This window comes from Lycorma delicatula, chromosome 1 (genome assembly GCF_047948215.1).
Source record: "Lycorma delicatula isolate Av1 chromosome 1, ASM4794821v1, whole genome shotgun sequence".
Lineage (NCBI taxonomy): Eukaryota > Metazoa > Arthropoda > Insecta > Hemiptera > Fulgoridae > Lycorma > Lycorma delicatula.
In genome coordinates this window covers 168,896,573-168,918,790 of record NC_134455.1, presented here as the reverse complement: position 1 = coordinate 168,918,790, position 22,218 = coordinate 168,896,573, and the positions used below count along the sequence as shown (strand labels likewise).

Sequence of the window (22,218 nt, the reverse complement as noted above, 5' to 3'; positions counted from 1 at the left end):
AAATTATAATTTTTAGTTTTTTATTTCAAAATCAGTGTACAGTTAGTGAGTAGCTGAATAACATATCGATAAATTCGATAATTAACAATTTTTTAACATTTTATTACTTTTGTAAACATAAACAATCAGAGGTACTGTTCTGTAGCTGCTAAGTGAGCTAAGAGCCATGCAGCTAATAGGTTTGGCTGGCTACAATGTAAGATTTCCTTTATTAACAAGGTACCCTACCGAAAATTATGGTAAATATAGCAAAAATATTCATCATAACTAGATTTTAAGGAAAATATGCAATAACTGGTGAGAATGTGCTTAATATGCAAGTGCATATTAATAATTAGTGATGTGTCTAATAATTAGTGATGTGAATATATTATGAAGTTTTTTTAAATAATCCGATGATTCAAAATTAATTTCTTGAGCAGTTTTCTTATTCTAATTTTCCATTTGCTGGCCTAACCAAAAAGGACCTTTCCACCATAAGCGATTATTTTGTAATTCGATTGCACTCATTCCTCGAGAAAGTATATCAGAAGGATTTTCTTTAGAATAAACATGTTACCATTTACAGTCTTCAGTAAGTTCTTGAATTTTTGAAATTCTGTTGGCTACAAAGGATTTCCATTTTGTTGGTGATGCTGCTACCAAGAAACTACAACTGTAGAGTCTGTCCATAAATAATTACTATTTATATTTAAACAAAGTGGAGGAGCAACTTTTTGAATAATTTTGATAATAAAAGTGCACTGCATAATTCTAATCTTGGTATGGAGATCTCTTTTATTGGTGACACTCTTGATTTTGAGCGAAGGAGATTGTGAAATTTCCCAAATCATAAACAGAATGTTGGTATATATAGGCAGTGTAGTCATCCTCCAAGGCATCAACAAATCCATGTAATTGTAAATCAACTATTTTTCCTATCCCTTTGATTAACCTTGGAACACGAATTTTCTTTATAAATAGAAGGCTTTAATAGCGATCAGACCAAACATGAAGTAGATTTCCCGATAGTATATCATCCCACTCCAGTTTCTGAAGCCATAATTTTTGTATAAACATCTTGAATAGCATAACAATTGGACCTAATAGGCCTAATGGATTGAATATGGATGATATGACCGCTCTAAAACTATTCTTTCAGTGAATGGACTATTGTGATTTTCATTGTTTATTTGAAAATGCAACATATCCTTCTGATAATCCCAGATTAAACCTTAAAGTATTAATACCGTTATTAGAGAAATTAAATGTGTAATTGGCATTATCCAATTCAGCCACAGAATTAAGAATTCAGCCTGGGCTCATTTGAACACCATTTGTGTAAATCAAATCCAGCTTGTTTAAGGATTGAAATTATTTCACCTTGTAGCTATTGCTTTATTTAAATTATCACAACCAGTTTGTAGGTCATCATGTAAAAATCTGTAGAGACTACTTTCAAAGTCTTTGGAAATTTTTCTGAATTTTCATTAGCTAATTGAGTTATACATCTTGTTGCAAGGAAGGAAGCAGATGCAGTTCAGTACCTGACAGTAGTCAGTTGGTAGTGTTAGATTTCTTCATTGCTTGAGTTTTGCCACAAAATCCATTGCAAGTTATAGTATTTCTGGTCAACACGCATTTGTTGTTGCATCTTTGTAACATCCGCAGTCATTGCATAAACATGCATTCTAAATCATAAAACAATTGATATTAAGTCATGTTGGACAACAGGTCCTCTCATCAAGGTATCATTGAGTGATATCCATTTTCTGCCTTGGCAGACGTGTTAAAGACTGCTTGTGTTTTTTGTTGTAGTGCTATTTTCTTTAAACACCACATGATGTGGTAAATAGTATGGATTCTCAATATCGCTAATACATGTTGAATAATCCTTTTGTATTGATGGAGGAATCATCCGCACATGACCAAGTTGGAGGTATTCATTCATAAAATTGTTGTAATCAGTTGGTAGATTACTGGCTTTGTTCAGTTTTCTCTCTAAAGCCAGGAATCTTTGTTGGGCATTGCTAACAGAGTTGCCTAGAGGAACATGGTTTGGAATTCTTGGTTATCGCACAATATATCTTCCATCTTCATCTCTCTTCAAGATTTCTAAAAAGTGCTGTTCACATAAGTCTTCTTTGGTGCGAGTTTTAGGACTGTCTATTTTAATTTCCAAAACTTCTTCAATTAATTTTGAATATTCATTTCAGAATTAACTAATAATGTTATGCAAGGAGGATTTTTGTGTGTATTTGTGGACCTTCCAGCAATTATCCAACCTAATTTAGTTTTTTGAATAACTGGAAAATTTTTACCTTTCTTGATATGACTCTTTTTAATTAAATGTAAGACTAATACAGAGCCAACTAACATGTCTATATTACCGGGTGTATTAAAATTATCTACAAGCATCACAAACTTCGGAAATTTCCCTTTGTTTGTATTTATACATGCAGTGAGTATCAAACTTGTAATACATGGTTGAGCAAAACATGTAATAAAAGTAGAATAATTCTCATAGTTGGAGTATAATTCAATACTTACATTATATTTTGTCATTGCAGAAACGTTGTTTATTCCAGAGATTGGTGAATCTTCTTGTAGTTTTAGTCTTAAGTGCTACATCATTTTTTCAGTAATAAAATTGGCCTGAGCGCCGGCATCAAGTCACATGTGGCTGGATTTCAATTGATTGTCCAAATCTTTAACCCTAACGACAACCGTAGCAAGTAAAATCTAAGTTATACTTTGAATTTCTAAACTACAATAATTGCTACTTGCATTTGTATTAAAATTAAGAGCGTCGTTTTCAACAGTGCATCTGTTGTCAATTTCACTTTTGCCCTTTGAATTATTACAATTACAATTACCTTTGAGTTACAATTAGACTCAGTTTCAAATTTCACTTATCATGTAAAATTGAATGGTGTTTTTGCTTGCAATATTTACAAAAATGAGAATTATAACAATCCTTAACATTGTGATTGCTATTAAAGAAATTAAAGCATAGCTTGTGCTTCTTGACAAATGATATTTTACCGCCAGTAGATAACTTAAGAAAATTTACAAATTTATACAATAGGTGAGATTGTTTGCAGTACAGGCACTGCAAATTAGTTGTAATGGTATAAGCATGTGCCTGATAAGAACTGTTTTTATCCTGCTTGGATTGATTAGAATGTTCTTGGGAATACTCTGTATATTCAATATTTCACAAGCATATTTTATACTATGAGATGGTTGTTTGCATATCTAGCTTCAAGTAAGCTCCATGCAACCTATAATTGTGGCTGTAAGTGATTGATTTTTAATTAACTGCCAAGCAGAATCTGTCAAGGATGATGCTAAATAATGAAATTTTTGGACTAATGTTAACTTATCATTGTTATGAACAATTGCGCAGAAAAACTCAATAAAGGCTAACCAGTTCTCATAAGAAACATTAAATTTTGGTAATTTTGAGGGCCATTTTTGAGGGTAATGACCTTTCATGATTAGAATTTAATATTTTTTGCATTTTCGCGTGAAGATTATGTAATATGTCTTCCATTTCTTCACTGTCTGCTTCTTCATTTTCAGAATTATATTCTAAAAATGTTTGGACCTCATTGTATTTATGTCAGGTCGAGATTAAGTGATCGAATTTGACTTGCAACAGTTCAATATCATGATTTTCCGTACTAAATGATTCCATAAAATTTTAATTTACATGATGGAACCTTAAGTGTACCCCTTTGATGATTTTTTTGTTTTATTTGGGCTTGAAGTACATCTGTTGCAGATTCACCCTAACTACCTTTCTCATCCGTATCTGATATTTTGTATAATTATAAAAATAAAAGAGTTAATTAAGATTAGATTTTCATAAAGGACGCATTTCAAAGAACAAAGCTGAAGGACATAACATGAGTGAAGGAAATACTATCTATGTTATATATAGTATTAGGCTTGAATTACAAAATGAATCTGGGCATAAGATACAAGTCAATAACCAGGTAATTAAGACCAAAATATTGACAGAGATAAACAACCATTAACAGTATAAGTATTGTTGCTTTAGGTAGGCAGTTAGCTTACCCCATTGGAATCCAAGACATCTAGTGATGATGAAGATACATATTTTACTTATGAATTGCAGTCAGCTTACAGCCAATTAATTTTTAGCATACAAATTATCACAAAGGCAGCACCAATTAATTAAACACACATCTTCACATTTACACATTTCAGTTTTGTTGTTATGAGTAAATAGAATCGTATACATTTGATTGCTTCTAATGCCAAGATGCTTAAACAATGTTACTACATTCACAATTATAAATTTAGTTGATTTCACTGTGTAATAAATTCCAAATATCTGGCATGTAGGACCAAATTATGTTTCATTTATGTTAAGTGGACTGTAGATAAACAAATACTGATTCAAATTGACAATTGTATATTAACATGTTCATGATTTAATTTAATTTGTATTACATTGTTGAAAAATATATGTAATTAATATATGTACATGTCTGCTGTATGATGTGTAAATTTTAACTGAACAATATAAGTCTTCAAATGATAGATAGAAACTAGAAGAGACGAGACTGGACTGACTAGTGCTGAGCTGGCTTTTATAGTGTAGATGGAGCCAAATGTATCATCAGGAGTTGTGTGCGGTATGGAGCCAAGTGAAACACCATGAGGTGTGTGAATTGTCAGGAGCTGAGTAAATCGTCAGGCGCCAAGTGAATCGTATGGAACCGAGTGAATCATCAGTCAAATTATGACGGGCCATAATTTAACACATCTTATGATAATATAATAAGATTGAATCCAACAAGCTTGGCGACTAAGCCATATCATATGGTTGCATGTTACGTACTAACAATTAATGAATAAAAACACATGTTTTATAAAATACAAACAAATAATGTTGAAAGGAAGGAAAAACTAATATTTAACATCACATGGTGCCAGACAGTAGTGCTGCCTGAACAGTGAGAATCATTAGTGCATCACATTCACGCAGCTTCATTCACAACAGTGGGTGGAGGCTGGCTTGTCTCAATTGTTGTTCTGCTGGTGCTGTACAGAATTTTGCAGTGTTACTGTGACACAGAGTGATTTTGCGTGTATTTATAATAAAAAATTTGAAAATCCTGTCAACTGTGAGGTAAGATCAATCAGTCATATGTTTTTGAATAGGCAAGGTGTTTTGAATAGGCAAATTCATCATCAAATTACTGCCACATATGGTGACAGTGTAATGAAAGAAGGAAATGATGTCATTTATGTACAGCAGGGAGAACAATTGCTCATGACAACCAATGCTCAGGAAACCCTACTCTCATTACTGAATAGCTGAAAGAGCAGATTGACAGACATGTTAAAGAGAATCAGTGTTTAACATTAGATGAACTTGATCACATTAGGTGATAAAGTTCCTGTATGTTCACACGCTATCTTGCATGAAAATGTAAAAAATGGCTAAGTTAGTGTGCCTGATGGGTCCCAGAATGTTGACAGACAATCAGACAAAAAATGCGTGTCTGTTGCTCTGTCATTCCTGGAGTAGTACCATAGAGATGGCGATTGAATGCTTGATCACATAGTGACTGGTGATGAAATGTGGGTTTCGCACTACACATTAGAGAGTAAATGTCACTGATGAAGGGAATACGAGTTCAGTGGCATCATTCTTGATCTTCTTCAAAACCAGAATAATTTGAATAGACACTTTGAAAACGTAAAGTGATGGCCACAATTTTTCGGTATCACCACGGTGTCTTACTGTGTGAGTTTCTGTCTTGTAGAGAGACAGTTAATCAGAAATATTGATGAAACTTTGTTGTGCAATTCAAAATTGTTGGTGTGGTCTTTTAACTCGTGGAGTGTATTTGCTTCATGACAATGCATGTTCACATGCTGCAAAGAAAATTTGTGATTTCTAAAAAGTTTCGGATTGGATGTTTTTGATCATCACCATACATACAGATTTTGCTGCAAGCAATTTCTACCACTTAACAAAATTGATGGATTTTCTTGCTAGGAACTGCTATAGAAGTATCAAGCATCAAGACACCTGTTTGTAAGTGGATTAATGGACTGGCAGCAGACTTCTTTGATGACTGCATACAAAAACTAGTGCCGTGATTTGACAAATGCTTAGGATGTGTTATATAGAAAAATATCTTTAAAAATCTATATTATGATGCATATATTAAAATTAAAATAAATGCAATAAAATTTTTATAAAACAAAATGATTTTTACTTTCTGGACAACCCTCATACAGTAACTCGTAACTGTGTTATATTTGATGAACGGGTATAATTCATATTTAGTACACTTTTTAACCAGATCGTAAATATCTGTTTTCCCAGCTCAAAACTATGGTAGCAATATATTACCAGAGTAAAAAATAGCAGCATCAATTACTGAATCAGCCATAAAAAGGACTGAAATTGTTAAAACATTAATTTAATATTTTTATCTTTGTATTAAAATAAATATGATTTTGTTTGTCAACAAAAAAATGAATAGTTTTTTTTTAACTTGTGCTTTGAATAACCTACTTCACTTAGTAGTTAAGAAAATTCAAATGTAGTTGTGAGATTTTTTAGAAAACTTTTAAAAACCTTAATATCTAATTTAAAAAAATAATCTTTTGGATGGATGATTGTCAAACATTAATAGTGTGAACCAAGTATTGTTGAAGTAAAAAGCAGTCTGTAGAAGCAGTTGCATGTCAAACTAAAGCACTTTTTATAGGTTAAACAAGGGACCCCATTTTTAAAAGGTTAAGAATTTTGCTATGGTATAAAAAATTACTATGTGTTAATTTTCTCCGTTATCCATTTGATGATTGATATAAAGCTTTCCCAAAGGGCTTCTAGTAGGTAAAATTATGACTTTTATACTGCTTTTTTAACAATATAAGTTATAAATTGTCCTCTAAGAAGACAAAAAAAAATCAAAAGCAAGCTGTACACAATGTTATAACTTGATAGGTAAAAAATTGTTTATTTTTCCAATATTCTATTGTTTTCTACAATTATAATGATTGAAATAAATTTTTCAAGAAACAGCTTTGAAAGTGGCAAGAAAAACTTTATTGAATAAAATTGTGTATGATTTTTAATAAAACCAAATTGAAGATAAAGTTGCATACTTTTTATTGTTAAGAAAACTATTGGTTACATTAGAAAACTTATTTGATTTCATAGTTAATTGTATATTTTTCATTAAAAAAATAATGATCTATATACATAATATCAAATTGAAAATTTAAAATTTTATCAAATTAATCATAATTGTTAAAGGTAGCTCTTTAAATGTTACATTTAATTTATAATTTGCCTTTTAATTTAGTTGATTTGAGTGTTCTATTCTGCCCTTCCTAGCATTGTAACCTAACTTTTGTAGTTATGGTAGGAAGGGCAGAAGAGTTTTATCAAATATGACAATCCTAGTAGAAATATAAAATATTAGGACAAATTTACCTTGTAAGTGATTGGTTGTCTGGTTTTTCGTTTTATATTTTATACCTAAGTAATTTTATTTATAATACTATATTTAAAATTTTAATACCACCACATTTTATTGTTACTAACTTTAAAGGAGGAGGTTCTTACTTACATCTATATGGTTTTTTTTTTTTAATAATGTATGGTTAAATTTTGTTTTACTTATCACCAAATGTACGAATATTAACATTTCTTTTTTTATTTTGTAACTGAAGTTCCTCTGGTGGTCTTGTAAATTTGGAAGAGTTTATAAATGAAAGATTATGTCAGAAATTTTACTAATTTTGTCTATGTAGAAAATTTGATTAAACCTTTGTTAAAAAAGGTTTTGATAAAACCTTATATATCCTCATTATTCTCATTACTAGTTGTTATTGGATTTTATAGTCTGATATTATTTTGATATTTAAATTATTTTTGCATGAAAATTTAAAAAAAATTGGTGGGAAATCTTGTAGTACAAATATATCTTTTGTTTCAGAGTCTTAACTCACTGTGGTAGTGTCATGTCATTTTTCTGCATTGCTTTTCTTTTTTTATCAGATCACAGTTTTATGTTTTTTTGTGAATGATGGTCCTTGACATCAATTTTTGTTGTTACCCTTATTAAAAAAATTGTAAAATAAAATATTTAAAAAAATAAAAACCGACGAAAAAAACATTAAAAAAAAATATTTTTGAATCTTTAAATTTTTAGTTGTCGCAAATTTGGTTACTTTACTAATAGAACCATATAAATCAAATATTTTGCGAACTATATGGCTGATTTATATGGTGATAATGATAATTTTTTAATATTATTTTGGTGATAATTATATTACTATTAATATGGTGATAATGATAATTCATCATATTCTTTCTTATCTACTTCGACATAATAAAACAATTAAGAGTTATAAGTTGTTTGGTTTAATTTGGTGCCTATTTAAAAAAATCAGTATTTTAAGAACAGAAAAAGTATTACTTTTTAGTGTGCATTTTCTAAGTCGCTATTCATTTTTAATAGAATATTTTACTTAAGGTGTCTCAAATTAGATACATCTAGTTCCTTATTTGCCTTATAAAATATCATTATAATCTAACTCTTACTTATATAATATATTTATAATTGAAAAATCCTGAAAACTCTTAAGAAACTGAACAAATACTGCTATTTTAACTTCAGATACATAAATATATTACTGCTACTATATGTAGTAAAAGAAGTTAATGTTTTAAACATTAAAGGAAATTTATACGTTTTGAAAGATTGTTGTACAATTAATTGTGTAGTATCTTTTCATCTATATTTTGTATTACCATACGTTAGTAATACATTTGTTATTAATATGTGCATTGTAACACTAATGATGTCTTTCTTAACAATGATTGTAAATATGAGGGTAACCTTCTAGTTTTGGTGAAAGTTTGTATGAATTTCTTCACTCTTATTTTAAAGATAGAAAAGTAAGCAGATTTGAGATGAGTGCATTTTTGTTTAGTTGAGATCAATGACGAATAAGCCAGTTCCATTTTCATGAAGTATTAGTTCGTGTTTTTATTAAATTTGACATTTACCAGGTTTGGATGTGCAATTGAAGTGGATTATAAATAGTGACTGGAAGAATGCTGAACTTCTTGTTCATATGGGTTTTTACAGATTTTCAGGATTAGTTGCAGAGTCTGTATTTTTGTAACCAATGCTGCAGGTTTTTTCCAACTTTATTGCTGTATTTATTTTGAAATGTATATAATTGTCACTGCATTATGTTACAGATGTGTTATGTGTTTGAAGAAGATGTTTATAGTAAATTACAAGCAGCATATGCTTTATTGGGTAAAACAAGAATAGCAATGGATCAGTTACACATGCACTTCACAACAGCTATCCATAATTCAGCTTTTACTGTCATACATTCATATGCCCAACAAGATAATTCTACTAAAAAACAGTACAGTGACTTGTGTAAGGTTGGTTTTTCCCAGTTTTATATATTTATATATTGTTATTATATTTTGTATATGATGGTTGGTTACTCAGAATTTTATGTGGTGATTTTTTAATATGTGTCAGTATATATGTGTGCTTATTTGTGCAAGAGATAAATAAGTATATTTGCTACTGTATTTATTAATATTTTGTTAGTATGATTTACAATGGTAGAATTACTATTAATTAATCATTAATAAGAATGTTTAAATCCATACTAGTTACTATCATGCTGGCTGCCTGAACCTTAAATATATTTGATAAAGTAAGTTACATATGTTCATATTATTTCAGTTAAGTTTAAATTTGTATTAAAATTCTTATAATTTAAAATATGCTTATAGATAATTTTAGCTGGTTTGTATAGTGTGACTTTCCTCCCTTGATGTGGCAACTAAAACTAATCTCTTGTGTGACATACAATTTGATGGTTACCTTATTTTCCCAGTTGATATTTTTTTGCTATTTCTTTCGCAGAAATTAAAACAGGGAAGTACCCACTGTTAGAATAAAACTAAACTGTTATACATATATTTAGGCTGTCACTAATATTTAAAATCTAGTTGTAGTTATAATATATATAATCTAATTGTAACATACCTGAATGATTGATTTTAATGATTTCTGTTCTTATTGAATAGTAATAATAATTATAATAATAAGAAAAATTATTATTGATAGATTTTATCCTTTTTACAGTGTGTTCAGGAAGTAGATTTGATACCTTGTTTAGTTTCTTTATGTCAAGCTTTATGGAGAATTGTGTTGAGCTATCATCAAATATCTAACTGGCATCTTAGCAATTACTCATCTGCTTCAGTATCTTCCAATGCAGGTAAGTTATATACTTATACTTAATATTTTCACTGTGGTTTAATGACTATTAAAATTTAATCCAACTTGAAGATGAAATCATTATTATTTAAAAAATACAAATTAAGTAATTGAATTATTGAAGTAATTTAATGTTAGTAATATAATTTTTTCAGTCTACAAAGAAAGATTAGAACTGCTGTGATAAGTAGGATATAATAATGTTTACTCTGTTATTCATAAAACAAAAAAGAAGGTGGTGGAGTAAGGTTCAGGCTGGAGACGAAAGATGGTTTGAACATGTGGAAAAAATAGAAGATGTGAAATTTTCTAAGAAAATTTGGAAGAATGGTCAGATGACAAGCCACATATGAGACTGAGAAATTGTGTAGTGGTAATAGATGTCTCATGAGATAGGGTGAAGGAGGAGGTTTGGAGTGATAGAAGATAGCAAGGTTTGGTAAATACCCAGACTTGATGACCTGGTGTGTAAACTGGGCTACATATGTATGCATTGTTGTAATACTATTTCAATTTATTCTCTAACAGTTTTAGATGAGAAATTGAAATTTCACAGCTACAATATTTCAATGGAAGATTCCAAAATTTAAAGTAGTTACAATTTATTTTATAATTATAATTTTTTATTTGTAAAGCAGAAAAAAAAATCTTTTCCTCTTTACACTCTGTGCAAGTTTTACCAGTTGCTACTTATTCTATAAACGTGTAATTTAAATGAATTCTGTTTTGTGACTGCATTTATTATTCATGACTGTATTTTTTTTTTATTATGTTTAACTCTTTATTTTATTTATTTTAATATTTTAATTTTGTTATAGAAGATTAATATAATATTTTAAGCAGATATCTTTAATAACTAGTAAAATAACTTATGATTAATTACATAATTATCTTGGCTTTCAATTTGTGTTGGTTAATTTTTAATTTTATTTATTAAAATTATTTTTCATATAGATGGAGATTTTGAATCAAATTTCAATGAACCATATGTGAAGCAAAAATTAAAAAATGGTCTAGATCGTCTTTGGCATGATGTTCAAACAAGAGTATCCTCTCTTGTTCTTGCTGCTAATCTAATTCATTTTAAAGTTGATGATTTTCTTCAGGTACTTGCTGTATTGTACAGGTGAGTAATAGTTTAATATTATTTGATTGTTAGTTTTATATGTTTTTTGTTATTATTATTGCCAAGGTGGACCTTGGTTAGATAAGACCAGCAATAGATGACCATATTACTGATTTTTATCTCCAGATTTATTTACTAGAAGAGTTCTTTACCATGTATTTGGGTCAGATAACATTATCATTGTACTGAAAAGAATCATGCTTTCTAGGCAGATAGAAGGACCTCAGTAACTCTTTGTTAATATTACAAGCAGATGTTGACAAAACTAATGCTAAGAATTTTGTCAATATACGTAATCCCTATCAACAAAGCAACGTCTCTCTTTTTTCTGTTTAGCCTCCAGAACCACCATAAGGTATTACTTAAAGGATGAATGAGGATATGTATGAATGTAAATGAAGTGTAGTCTCAGGTTGGCCATTCCTGAGATGTGTTGTTAATTGAAACCCAACCACCAAAGAACTCCATTATCCACAATCTAGTATTCAAATCTGTGTAAAAGTAACCGCCTTTACTATTATTTGAACCTTAGAACTCTCAACTTTGAAATCAGCTCATTTGTGATGATGAGTTTACTACTTGACCAACCCAGTGAGTTTATCTACCAAATCAATGTCTACTCTTACATTGCAGATGTAATTTTGATATTCTGACAAGCATTACTTAATAGTATTTTATCTCCCAGAATTCAGAATATTTTAAAATCAGGTCAGCTTCTTGTTCCAAATAGTATTTACTTTTCATCCTTTAATGCCCAGGGAAAAATATAATAGGGGATGATGAAAATTGAATAGGTTGATGTAATTGTATTTTCTTCTAAGTATACCAATATTCTTAAGTTTCTTACATTTTCAAAATCAATGAAATTTTTATATTTTCATCATAAATAACTTAATGAACCATATTAAAAAATGTGTGTTGTCTCTTAGTATCTGTATTTCTCAAAATATTTTACTGTGTTTTTATAGTTTTATAGCATGAAATGAAATCAGATAAAAAGGAAGAAAATAGAATAATGTACACTATTGTATACATAATAAAATTAGAATACACTAAAATTATACTTAATATCATTCATTTTTTTTTTGTTTTTTTTTTTTCACTAATTAATATACACATTAAAAAGTTTTCCTTCTTAAAAAATTTTCCCTTTTTCTGTATTTTGAGCATGAATTTTAATTTTTGGTATGAGTAATAAAAATGTAAAAAAATTTACAAAAAAACTGAGTTTTATGCTATGAAAGGGTTTCATTAACATAAAATTCAATCTATGCATATGAAAACTGGATATACTGCATTAGAAACAACATATCAAAACCTTAAAAGTTGTGGGGAAAGATTGTAAAAATTAAAGAAAATATATTTCTTTAAAATTGAGTTCAAACATTTTTTTTTTTTTAATTTAAGGTAGTTGATTGTAAATTAATATTTAAAAAAATGTATATTATTACTATAAACTAAATTAAATTTTATTAATTGTGTTTAATTTGATAAATTGTTTGTACACAACTTACATATGATGTTTCAAAAAATCTTTGGAATCACTATCTTCTATTTAAAATAATAGGCTGTAATTAATAGTAGGCTGTGAAAATAGTAGTAAAATACGGAAATAATTGTGTCAAAAGTTTGGAATGTTCATGATGTCTCAATATTGTCAGCTGTGTGTTCTTATTTCCTTCAGCATTAGTTGTAGCTGTTAGTGTGACATCATTTATATATGGTTCAAAGTGTCTGTTATTAATCAGCTTATAATTGTCAAATTTTGTATTTTATTTCAAAGATTACGATCAGAGGTATTAATGTTTCTTGAGAAATTGTGTTGTGAAAATGCAAAAAAATTATTAAAGTTATTAGGTGTCAGACAAGTTTTTAATACTCAAGAAAGATTTGTTTGAAGTCACATCATACAATGATATCATGGATTTTGTTTTAGGCTGGAACAAATTGGAAAAGAATTTACAGGGAAAGAATCAGAAGATTTACAGAATTCTGTGAAAAAACAGAGTATAGTATACTTTCGTCGTTACCATGCTGCTCGGCTAGATGAATTGCGTATATTTCTTGAAAATGAGGTTTGGACTGTTTGCCCGGTTCAGGCAGATTTTACTCTTTTACATTTACAGGTTAGTTTGTGTTCAGTATTTTTGTGATAAACATTAAAATAGTTGTTTGTTATAGATGCACTGATACAATCATAGAAAAGCATAGCAAAAGGAAAAAAAATTATGGAGCAGTACAAAAATGGTGCAGGGTCATGATTATTAATATTGTTAAATTTTTTCTATGCTAAAGACTTCAAAACTTGTGTAGTGAAAAATGAAAAAATAAGTTCCAAAAATGTTTTGCCAGCAATATTTAGAAAGAATACCTTCATAAAAGAAGTTGTAAATCTATAGAAAGTAATTTAGGTTAGAGTATAGCTTCCATCCAGATTAGTGTAGATTTTTAATTACTTTTCCTGTGTGTATAAAAAAAACAATAAATGCTTGTTGCCTTTAAAAAAGACGAATTCATTTAACAATTTTCAAAAAATTAAAATAATTGTTTATTTCAGCCTCATCATTCTCTGTAGTAGTGCCAGTTCTGTGTGTGATTTTGAATTTACATCATAGTATTTCATAATATATATATGTAGTAAAATGCAATGAACCATTTGTCATAACAATTATATACTAAGGAGCATGCTCTAGCATCATTAAGTGACGTAAGGAGTTCATGGATTAATAGGAGTGTAGTTGTTGAAATGATTACTTCTTGACAACCATCTTGGATTTTTCAATTATCTTAACAGAGTGTTTAATAAATTATAGTTTTGTTGATTGATTAAGTAAAAATTTTATTTCAGGAATTTAAAGGTTTACGTAACTCTGTCCAACAATGTGCTGGAATAGGTTCTCACAGTAGTGCAGGATCACTGGATGGAAGTTCTGTAGGTGGAGGTTACTTCAGTCGATATTCATTTTCTAATACACCTTTTGATTCTACTTTGGACACTACTGATCCTTCATCAGAAAACATACTTAATGATCTTGCTGTAAGTATTAATTTCTCAAATGTTGTGAATTTGACATTGCACTATAGATATACTATTCTGTTTGTCAAGGAACTGTGTAATTACTTTTAAAAGAATTCTGTCTCTTGGAACACCCCTCCTGTTTGTAGATCTCAGTTGGAAGATTATAGGTATTTTTTTTGCAAGATGTAACTTTTAGGATCAAGGATTTTTTTTAATTTCATGTTTCTAGGGCATGAAATTTATCCTTTGACAGTGGGTAGATGAATTGCTGAAAACATGTTAAGGTAACAAATGAATGAAAATACGTTGAAAAAACTCAGTTTAAGACGAGATTAATTGTAAAATAAAATTTAGAGTTTAATTCTATTAGAAAATTTTAAAACAAAAAGCAATAATATCAATACTGTAAGCTATAATCCCTTATGTTTATAAGAGACGTGTAATTATATCTATTAATGTAATTTCGATAATTTCTAAATAGCATTAAAAATTAGAAAAATATGTAAAAGTTACTTATTGAAAGTTTAATAGTGTAATATATTAAGTAGAGATACATGACAAATAGAAAGAAGTGCTACAAATTATCTAAAAAACCCAAAGTAGCTGTAAAAAATTGTTTGACATTTGATTAAATATCTAAAAAAAGAATTACAAGGTTAACTTAAGTAATAAAATAATGTTCTTGAAAAGGTAAGTTACATAAATTTCCTTTAATGATTTTTGTTTGATCTTTAAGAGCGTGGGTACAATAGGCTATTCTGGCACTCAGACTAATATTAGAAGGCAGGGTTAAAAAGAATTAAGTCAGCATTTCTAGTTCTGGAGAACAAAAGTTTCTCGAGTGGAACAAAAAGTGTAAATTTTAAGAAAAATTGGACAGAAATATAAGAAAAGAAGACTTACGTTTAATCTGTAGTAGTAATAAGGTAGATTGTAAGAAAGCCAAGCTCTAACTCAGAAAGGACGGAGATAAAATGTATTTTGTCAACTTTGCTTTGATAGGCAAAGGATATATAGCGTTAATGGTTTAGAATGTCATCCATTACGGTGATATAATTTTGAAATTATGTTTTATTGTGAATGAAACCTATTAGAAAAAGATTGAAATTAAGTTATAATCTTCATTTATAATTATAGTATGTAGCAGTTCTGTTTATTAATTTTAAGTGATATAAATGTTTTATCAATTTAAGTGTTCAGTGGTTGTATGTCTTGGAAGAAGTTTTATATGATCTTACAATCAGCTGGTAAGTCTGTTGTCTTTTGTAAGTCTGTGTCTGTGGGTTGTTGTTCTTTAGAACATTGTTTTATGGCAGTCATTATCTTTTAATATTGCAATCTTTAATGACATTTTAATGTAATTATTCAGTGTTCTGAATCAGATTTTTATCATATCTTTTCATTATTGTATTTTCCTAATTTTATCTTTATTGTGAATAATTACTGGCATATCTGATACTGTATCTTTCATGAAATCATTTAGAAATATAGTCGTTTTTGGATCCTGTATTCTTTTAAGATTTTAAAAACTAGTTAAATGAAGAATACAGGAGAGACTGTATTCAATTAATTAATGTGTAGCCTTTATACTAATGATCCTTTTGAATTAAGCAATTTAGCACATGGTTTAAACTGGAATAATAAATCATTGATCATTAACAGGATGATCCATCTGGATACTTCAGTGAAGATAGTGATGAAGAAGGACCAGAGTTACGTGGAGACGTTCCTTCTAGTAGTTCTGGATTTAACAGGTATAATCATTATTCAAAACATCTACGTTGCAAAAAATAGTATTAGTACAGAAAAAGTAGTCAAAAATTCATTAGAATAAGATGCAGATATCAAAATGATAAACATTTACACATATGTTAAAAAAAATATTCACTTTTAATTTAACTGAATTACTTAATGGTTTATGCTAAAGGGGAAAGAAGGAGACATTTATAAATATCTCAAAAAATATTACTTTTTGTGAAAAACATTACATTTTCTAAATTTTTATTAGTCTCAACAGGCACCTGTTACACTAAAGTACCCAAAATGACTATGAATACCAAATAATGCACTCTGCAAGGTAATGGAAAAACATACCTATTTGTACTAGGTCCTACTGCTGCTCTCTATAGTGCTTCATTCAAGTACTTTTAAAATAATACTTTTTTTTGGATGAATAATTCACTATATAGCTTGTGCATGGGAATATGAATTGGGAATTTTGTAATGTATGAAAAATGCCATGCCTGACTGGGATTTGAACTTAGAATCTCCGGGTTTGATTCAGAAAGACATGATCTCATTTTGATTCAGATTGTGAGACACGAATGTAGCCTGCCAACTTTGTTATGAAGAAGTATATAAAAGAACCAATTTAGGAATTGAAATACAAATTCGAGATTGAATTAACTTTGCCAAAAGAAAGAATAAAAGTGCTAACATTTTTAGAAGAAATTCTTTATGGATTTATTGCTGGAAAAAAAAATTACTTTCAGACTGAAATAAGTAATTTATGAAGTACAGGAAATACGATGTGAGAGAAAGGAGGTTAATGAGGGTTAAATATGAAGATGAATGTAATATAGCAGAATTTTGCTATTTAGGGGGTACATTACGAAGGATTGACAGAGTAAGATAGAGATCAAAAACAGACTGGCTCCAGCAAGAAGAGCGCTTTTATGCTGAAAAGAAGATAGTTAAACAGATATAAGGGTTAGAAAATCTTCTTAAAAATGTTTGTATGGAATGTAGAATTTAGTGATATTAAAACATGGCTGATATGGAAAAGGAAAAAAAGAAGAGTAACATTTTTAGTGTGATATTATAGGAGAACGTTAAAAATTGGGTTGATTGATAGATTCAAAATGAAGAGCTAATACAATAAGTAGGAAAGGGAGAATTTTGTGGCAGAATGTTATAAACAGGTGATCTGTGTGGATGGGTCATACATTAAGATATCCAAATTTAGTTAATTTGGTAATCGAAGGATTTATAGAGAGTAAAAATTGTAATTAAAAATGTAAAAGTTGGGTATTTTATTCTTATCTATCATTTACATTCATTATAAAAAGATAAGAATTATTGAAATTTATGAAATTCTATTACTTTTAATTTAACCTTGGCAACATTTTTCCTTAAAATTAATACTTTTTAAACTGTAGAAAATATCAGTTTTTTTTACGTTTTTTTTTTTTTTTTTGAATTTTGGAAATAGGCTGAATTGTCAGTGGTAAGTTTTTTGTCAAAAAATCATGTTAAAAGATACAAAATTTCGAATAATATAGTTTTATATTTTATTTCAAAGTATACTGGACCAATTTTCAGTAAAGCCATTTTAGAGTATTTTTAAAAAATAGCTATTTTGAAGGGTCTTATTAAATAAACTAAACACAGTTTTAAAGCTTATTTATTAAGTTTTAAAAGTAATCGAAACAAAATTTAGTAATTTTGATTGCAATCAATTGGTTTGGCAGAAGTAATTCACAATCTTTGTGAATTGTATAAACAAAAACATTACTTAATTACATTTTTTTAATTTTATTTTTTTAGGTGATTTTGAGGATTAATTAACCTAACCTAACCTAACAGTGATTTTTATCTTACCTAGAGAAAAATGTATAGCATTAGAAAAGTTAATACATTACTGATTAACAATATTTAGTGTAATAAAATTATCTAAAACTATGCTACCTGACCAAACCAGTTAGAATATTTTTTGTTATCTTTAAATAAATTAGAAATTAATTTAAAAAAAATATATATATATAAATACTATCAGACTTGCCACGGCATTACCTGCACTACATGGCTACTTGCATTTCCCATCATGGTCAAGGATGTTTAGCCAGTCAGGACTTGTTTCAATCATCCTTCCTGTCTAGCCAGGGACTGTGCCCCTGTGTTCATTAAACTCATGCTTGTGAGAATAATAATGATAAATAAAAATAAAAGCCTGCTCAATTTATAAAAACTATTAGTATATTGTAATTTCTTTAGAGCATTAGTTTGGTCAGTGCAGGACTCGAAACTTTCAATGATTTGAGAATGTGGATTTCAAAACAGTCTGCCTCCATCTTAAAAATATTAGTTATAATTGGTTACTCATACTTTGTACAGGTAAAAATTGTTTTGCCTGGTTCTTGTTAACTTTCAAACACTGCTAGGAGGTGATTGTAATTCATTTGTTATTTAAAAAAAAAAAATTGTAATTACTTATGTTTTACGTTCTTCAGTTAAGTAACCAGAGATAGATACAGCCAGTCACATCATACGTAGAGAAACAATGGCTGTATTGGTTTAGCCACCCCATCATACACTGTCGCACCCTTAAAAAATCAAAATTAAAAAAAAACCTGAAAATGGTTTTAATCTGAAGAGTATCTGCAAGCCCCAATCTAGTAAATATCTCATTTAGTAGTTTGAAATTGTGAAAATTTGTAAGTCTTGTTCAAATTTTTTTGTCACTCCTTTCAAGGTTGAATTTCAAAAAATCGAAAAATTAGTTTTTAAATATTTACATGAAAATTACACACACCAAAATTTAAGTTGATATCTTTGTTTGTGAGAAATAAGAAAAATATAGCCAGGTTTCCAAAAAAAAATGTAAAATCCATTTTAATCCTTTAAGTTCAGAATTTCAAAAAATTTACAAATAGGTTTTTAGGTAGTCACATGAAGATTAAACACACCAAAAACGAGTTGATATATTCAGTTTTTATTAAGAAATTAAAAAAAAAATGTAAATTTCATTGTTACTCCATTTTAACCTTTTAACTCAAAATTTAAAAAAATCCTTTCGTAGTGTGTACTTACACTGTAAGAATAACATGTATACAAATTTTCATCAATTTATCTTCAGTAGTTTTTGCTGGGCATTGATGAATCACTCAGTCAGTCAGGACAAGTTTCTTTATAAGTTCAAATATATAATTTTTTTTTTTTGTATTTATGTAAATTAATTTTATATATATGTTTTTAATAATAAACTACTGAAAGTAACTTCAAGTAGTAACTTGGGATATTTATTTGATGGAATAGCACACAGTATTAAAAAAATCTTTCATTTGTTTAATAGATCCACTAAAAGATGTAGCAGTCATACTTGTCCATTATTAACCAACACTGCTCTAACGGTGTTAAGACATTGTGGGAAATACTTACAGATGAGCAGATTGTTACGTTTCATTGCTGCTGATGTTATATTCTGTCTTTGTCAACTGTTTGAATATTACTTATTTTCTGTACATTCTTTTTTTACTGCTGATTTGCCTGTAAGTATTATGGAACTGATTGTTATTATTATTATTATTATTATTATTATTATTATCTTTTAAAAACTGAATGTAATTTGTTTTTAAAAAGTAAATAATTAACCCCACAATGTTTCTTTCTAAAGTTTGTTTAGAGTATATTGAAACATATTCCTGATATTAACAGGAATATGTATACTTGGTATATATAGCATATGACCTGATAATTAACAAACATTTGTGAATATTGCTATAGGCAATATTAATGGATAGATCAAAAAGTGAAATTGTGAAAATTCTGTTTCAGTTGATAAAAGTAAACTGCTGACAGTTAAGAAATCTCCAGATTTTTCTATTAATTAATCCAGTTAATTCAATTAAGAAATCCACTTTATGTCAGTCAGACTTTCTTCAGAAATCATATATTTTTAAATCTGAAGGTTTTTCAAAATATGCTATTACTTGAAACTAACAAAGTAAAAATTATGTATAATTTAAAAAAATAATCGATATTTACACTGGTATTTATAACATAGGAGAAAAAATATCAGGTTATGCAATATCCCAATGATGATGTTTTATTTTCTCAATACAGCAGATATTTTTTGGGCCCTAATTTTTTTTCTTCTCAGAATTGTTAAGACAAATCCAACTATCAAAATGTCTGACAGGGTTAACAATCCACTTTTTCAAGTAAAATAGATTGAAAATAATTATTCTCATTTAATTACCTTTTTTTGCTTTTGAAATCATGGCAGAGTAGTTGGCATTTACCAACATTTGTAGCTATTGTTACTACTAATAAAGTCTGAAAGAATAACACTGATTTCAGAAGTAGACCTATACTGCAGATCATTATTATTCATGTAACTTTGTTGTGCAGTTAGTAAATTTTTTTTCCAATAAAAGTTTGAATTAATTATAGTGGCTTCTTTTCAGGTTAACCAAGAGAAGTTGATTTGCAATTTTTCCAAAGCTGAGAATAGTTATTTTCAACTTAGTTTACTTGAAAAAAAAATTGATTATCTTAATCCTTTGTCATTTTGACGACTGGATTTATCTTGAAAATTCTGAGTAAAGAAAACAACTATGAAAAAAATATCTGCAGTGTTAGGAAAATAAAAAAGATCAAGGATATTGCATATCTTGGTATCTTTTCTCTTCTGTTTTGCAGATTCTAGCTGGTAAATGTCTGTTTTTTTTTAATATATAATTTTTATATTATTTCATGTAATAAGATCGTTAAAAAAAAATCCTTCAGAATTTAAAAATGTAAGTGAGTAGATTATTTTAACAGTCATCCTGATCTAAAATAGAATAATGTGTAATAGTAAGCCCTAAATGAGATTGTTTACATTCAAATAAGATTTGATTTGTGGAAGTGGTTTTTTGGATTTATACAAACTTACTGATTTTATTTATTTTTTTATAATTGTAATTCTATTTCTGTTAAAGCACAACAGTCTTTATTCACTGATAGAAAAACCATAGTGGTAATTATTATTGCTTTAGTAAAAAAAATAAATAAATAAAAATAAAAACCATCTAATTATATTTGTTTAAAAGGTCACCTATAAATTTCACATTCCAACTATAATGGCTTTCTTCCGTAACCTAAAATTTCTTTTAAAATTTTTTTTATACCTGATAATAAACAAATCATTTTTTTTTTACTAATCATTGCTCTTATACTCATCATGAATATGAAAATGTTGTGAATATTATTGCTGTAGGCTGTTTTTTTCTTTAATAAATTAATAAATTATTGTATGTTATGTTGAACTTTATTATTTTTATTCTGTTTTGAAGACAATAGATCATTGTTTGATATGGTGACACCTTTAACATTTCTGTAGCTTTATTATATTTTTTTTTATTCTTTTTAATTAAAATTAATTTTAATGGAAGCTTAGGCTAAACAATAAAAATAGTAAATTCAATATATAAAACTCCATTTTGATTTCAGAGGTATGCCTGTAATTTTTCAATACTGACAACTTTTTCAGTTCATTTTCAGTAGTAAATAATACATAAATATTTCCATCATCCTAAATGTATTAAAAATCCTTGGCAGTGCCTCATGTTGAGTTGTTACCATGGGCTGTATGATGTTACTTGTCAGTTCCTAAAGACTGAGTGTTGTATTTATTTGGATTATTTAATAAATCTTTTATCAAATTTTTATTATACTTTTCCAATTTTATTGGAAATTGTAATAATAGCTCATGTTGAAAATATCAGCACGATATTATATTGTTAATATTAACATTATAATATTTTACGTTAGGTTTCCTACACTCTAAAGTTGTACAACCTAGCACATACAAATTTTGTTTGCATTTCATTTTACTTTTTAGTTCTGTAAGTATATTTTCAATCACTAATTTCTTGTTTTTATTTTCAGGATTACCCAATAGATATACCATCTTCCATTAAACTTCAGGCTGTTTTAAAAAGAATAAGAGATAATTTAATACAGAACTCAGCAGAACTGGATGACACTGACCATAATAAGGTAACTTATCTAAT

At 28.3% G+C, this 22,218-nt stretch overlaps 1 protein-coding gene across 4 annotated transcripts in view; it reads left to right on the top strand.

The window, feature by feature from the left end:
• Vps50 (vacuolar protein sorting 50) overlaps positions 1–22,218 on the top strand; it is a 70,626-nt gene that overhangs the window by 34,148 nt on the left and 14,260 nt on the right. For all 4 annotated transcript variants that reach the window (XM_075367078.1, XM_075367070.1, XM_075367087.1 and 1 more), the window contains 8 exons: positions 9,251–9,445; positions 10,164–10,299; positions 11,253–11,424; positions 13,361–13,550; positions 14,273–14,461; positions 16,106–16,197; positions 19,515–19,710; positions 22,094–22,204. In XM_075367078.1, coding sequence (XP_075223193.1) covers positions 9,251–9,445; positions 10,164–10,299; positions 11,253–11,424; positions 13,361–13,550; positions 14,273–14,461; positions 16,106–16,197; positions 19,515–19,710; positions 22,094–22,204 — 1,281 coding nt within the window. The remainder of the gene's footprint in view (positions 1–9,250; positions 9,446–10,163; positions 10,300–11,252; positions 11,425–13,360; positions 13,551–14,272; positions 14,462–16,105; positions 16,198–19,514; positions 19,711–22,093; positions 22,205–22,218) is intronic.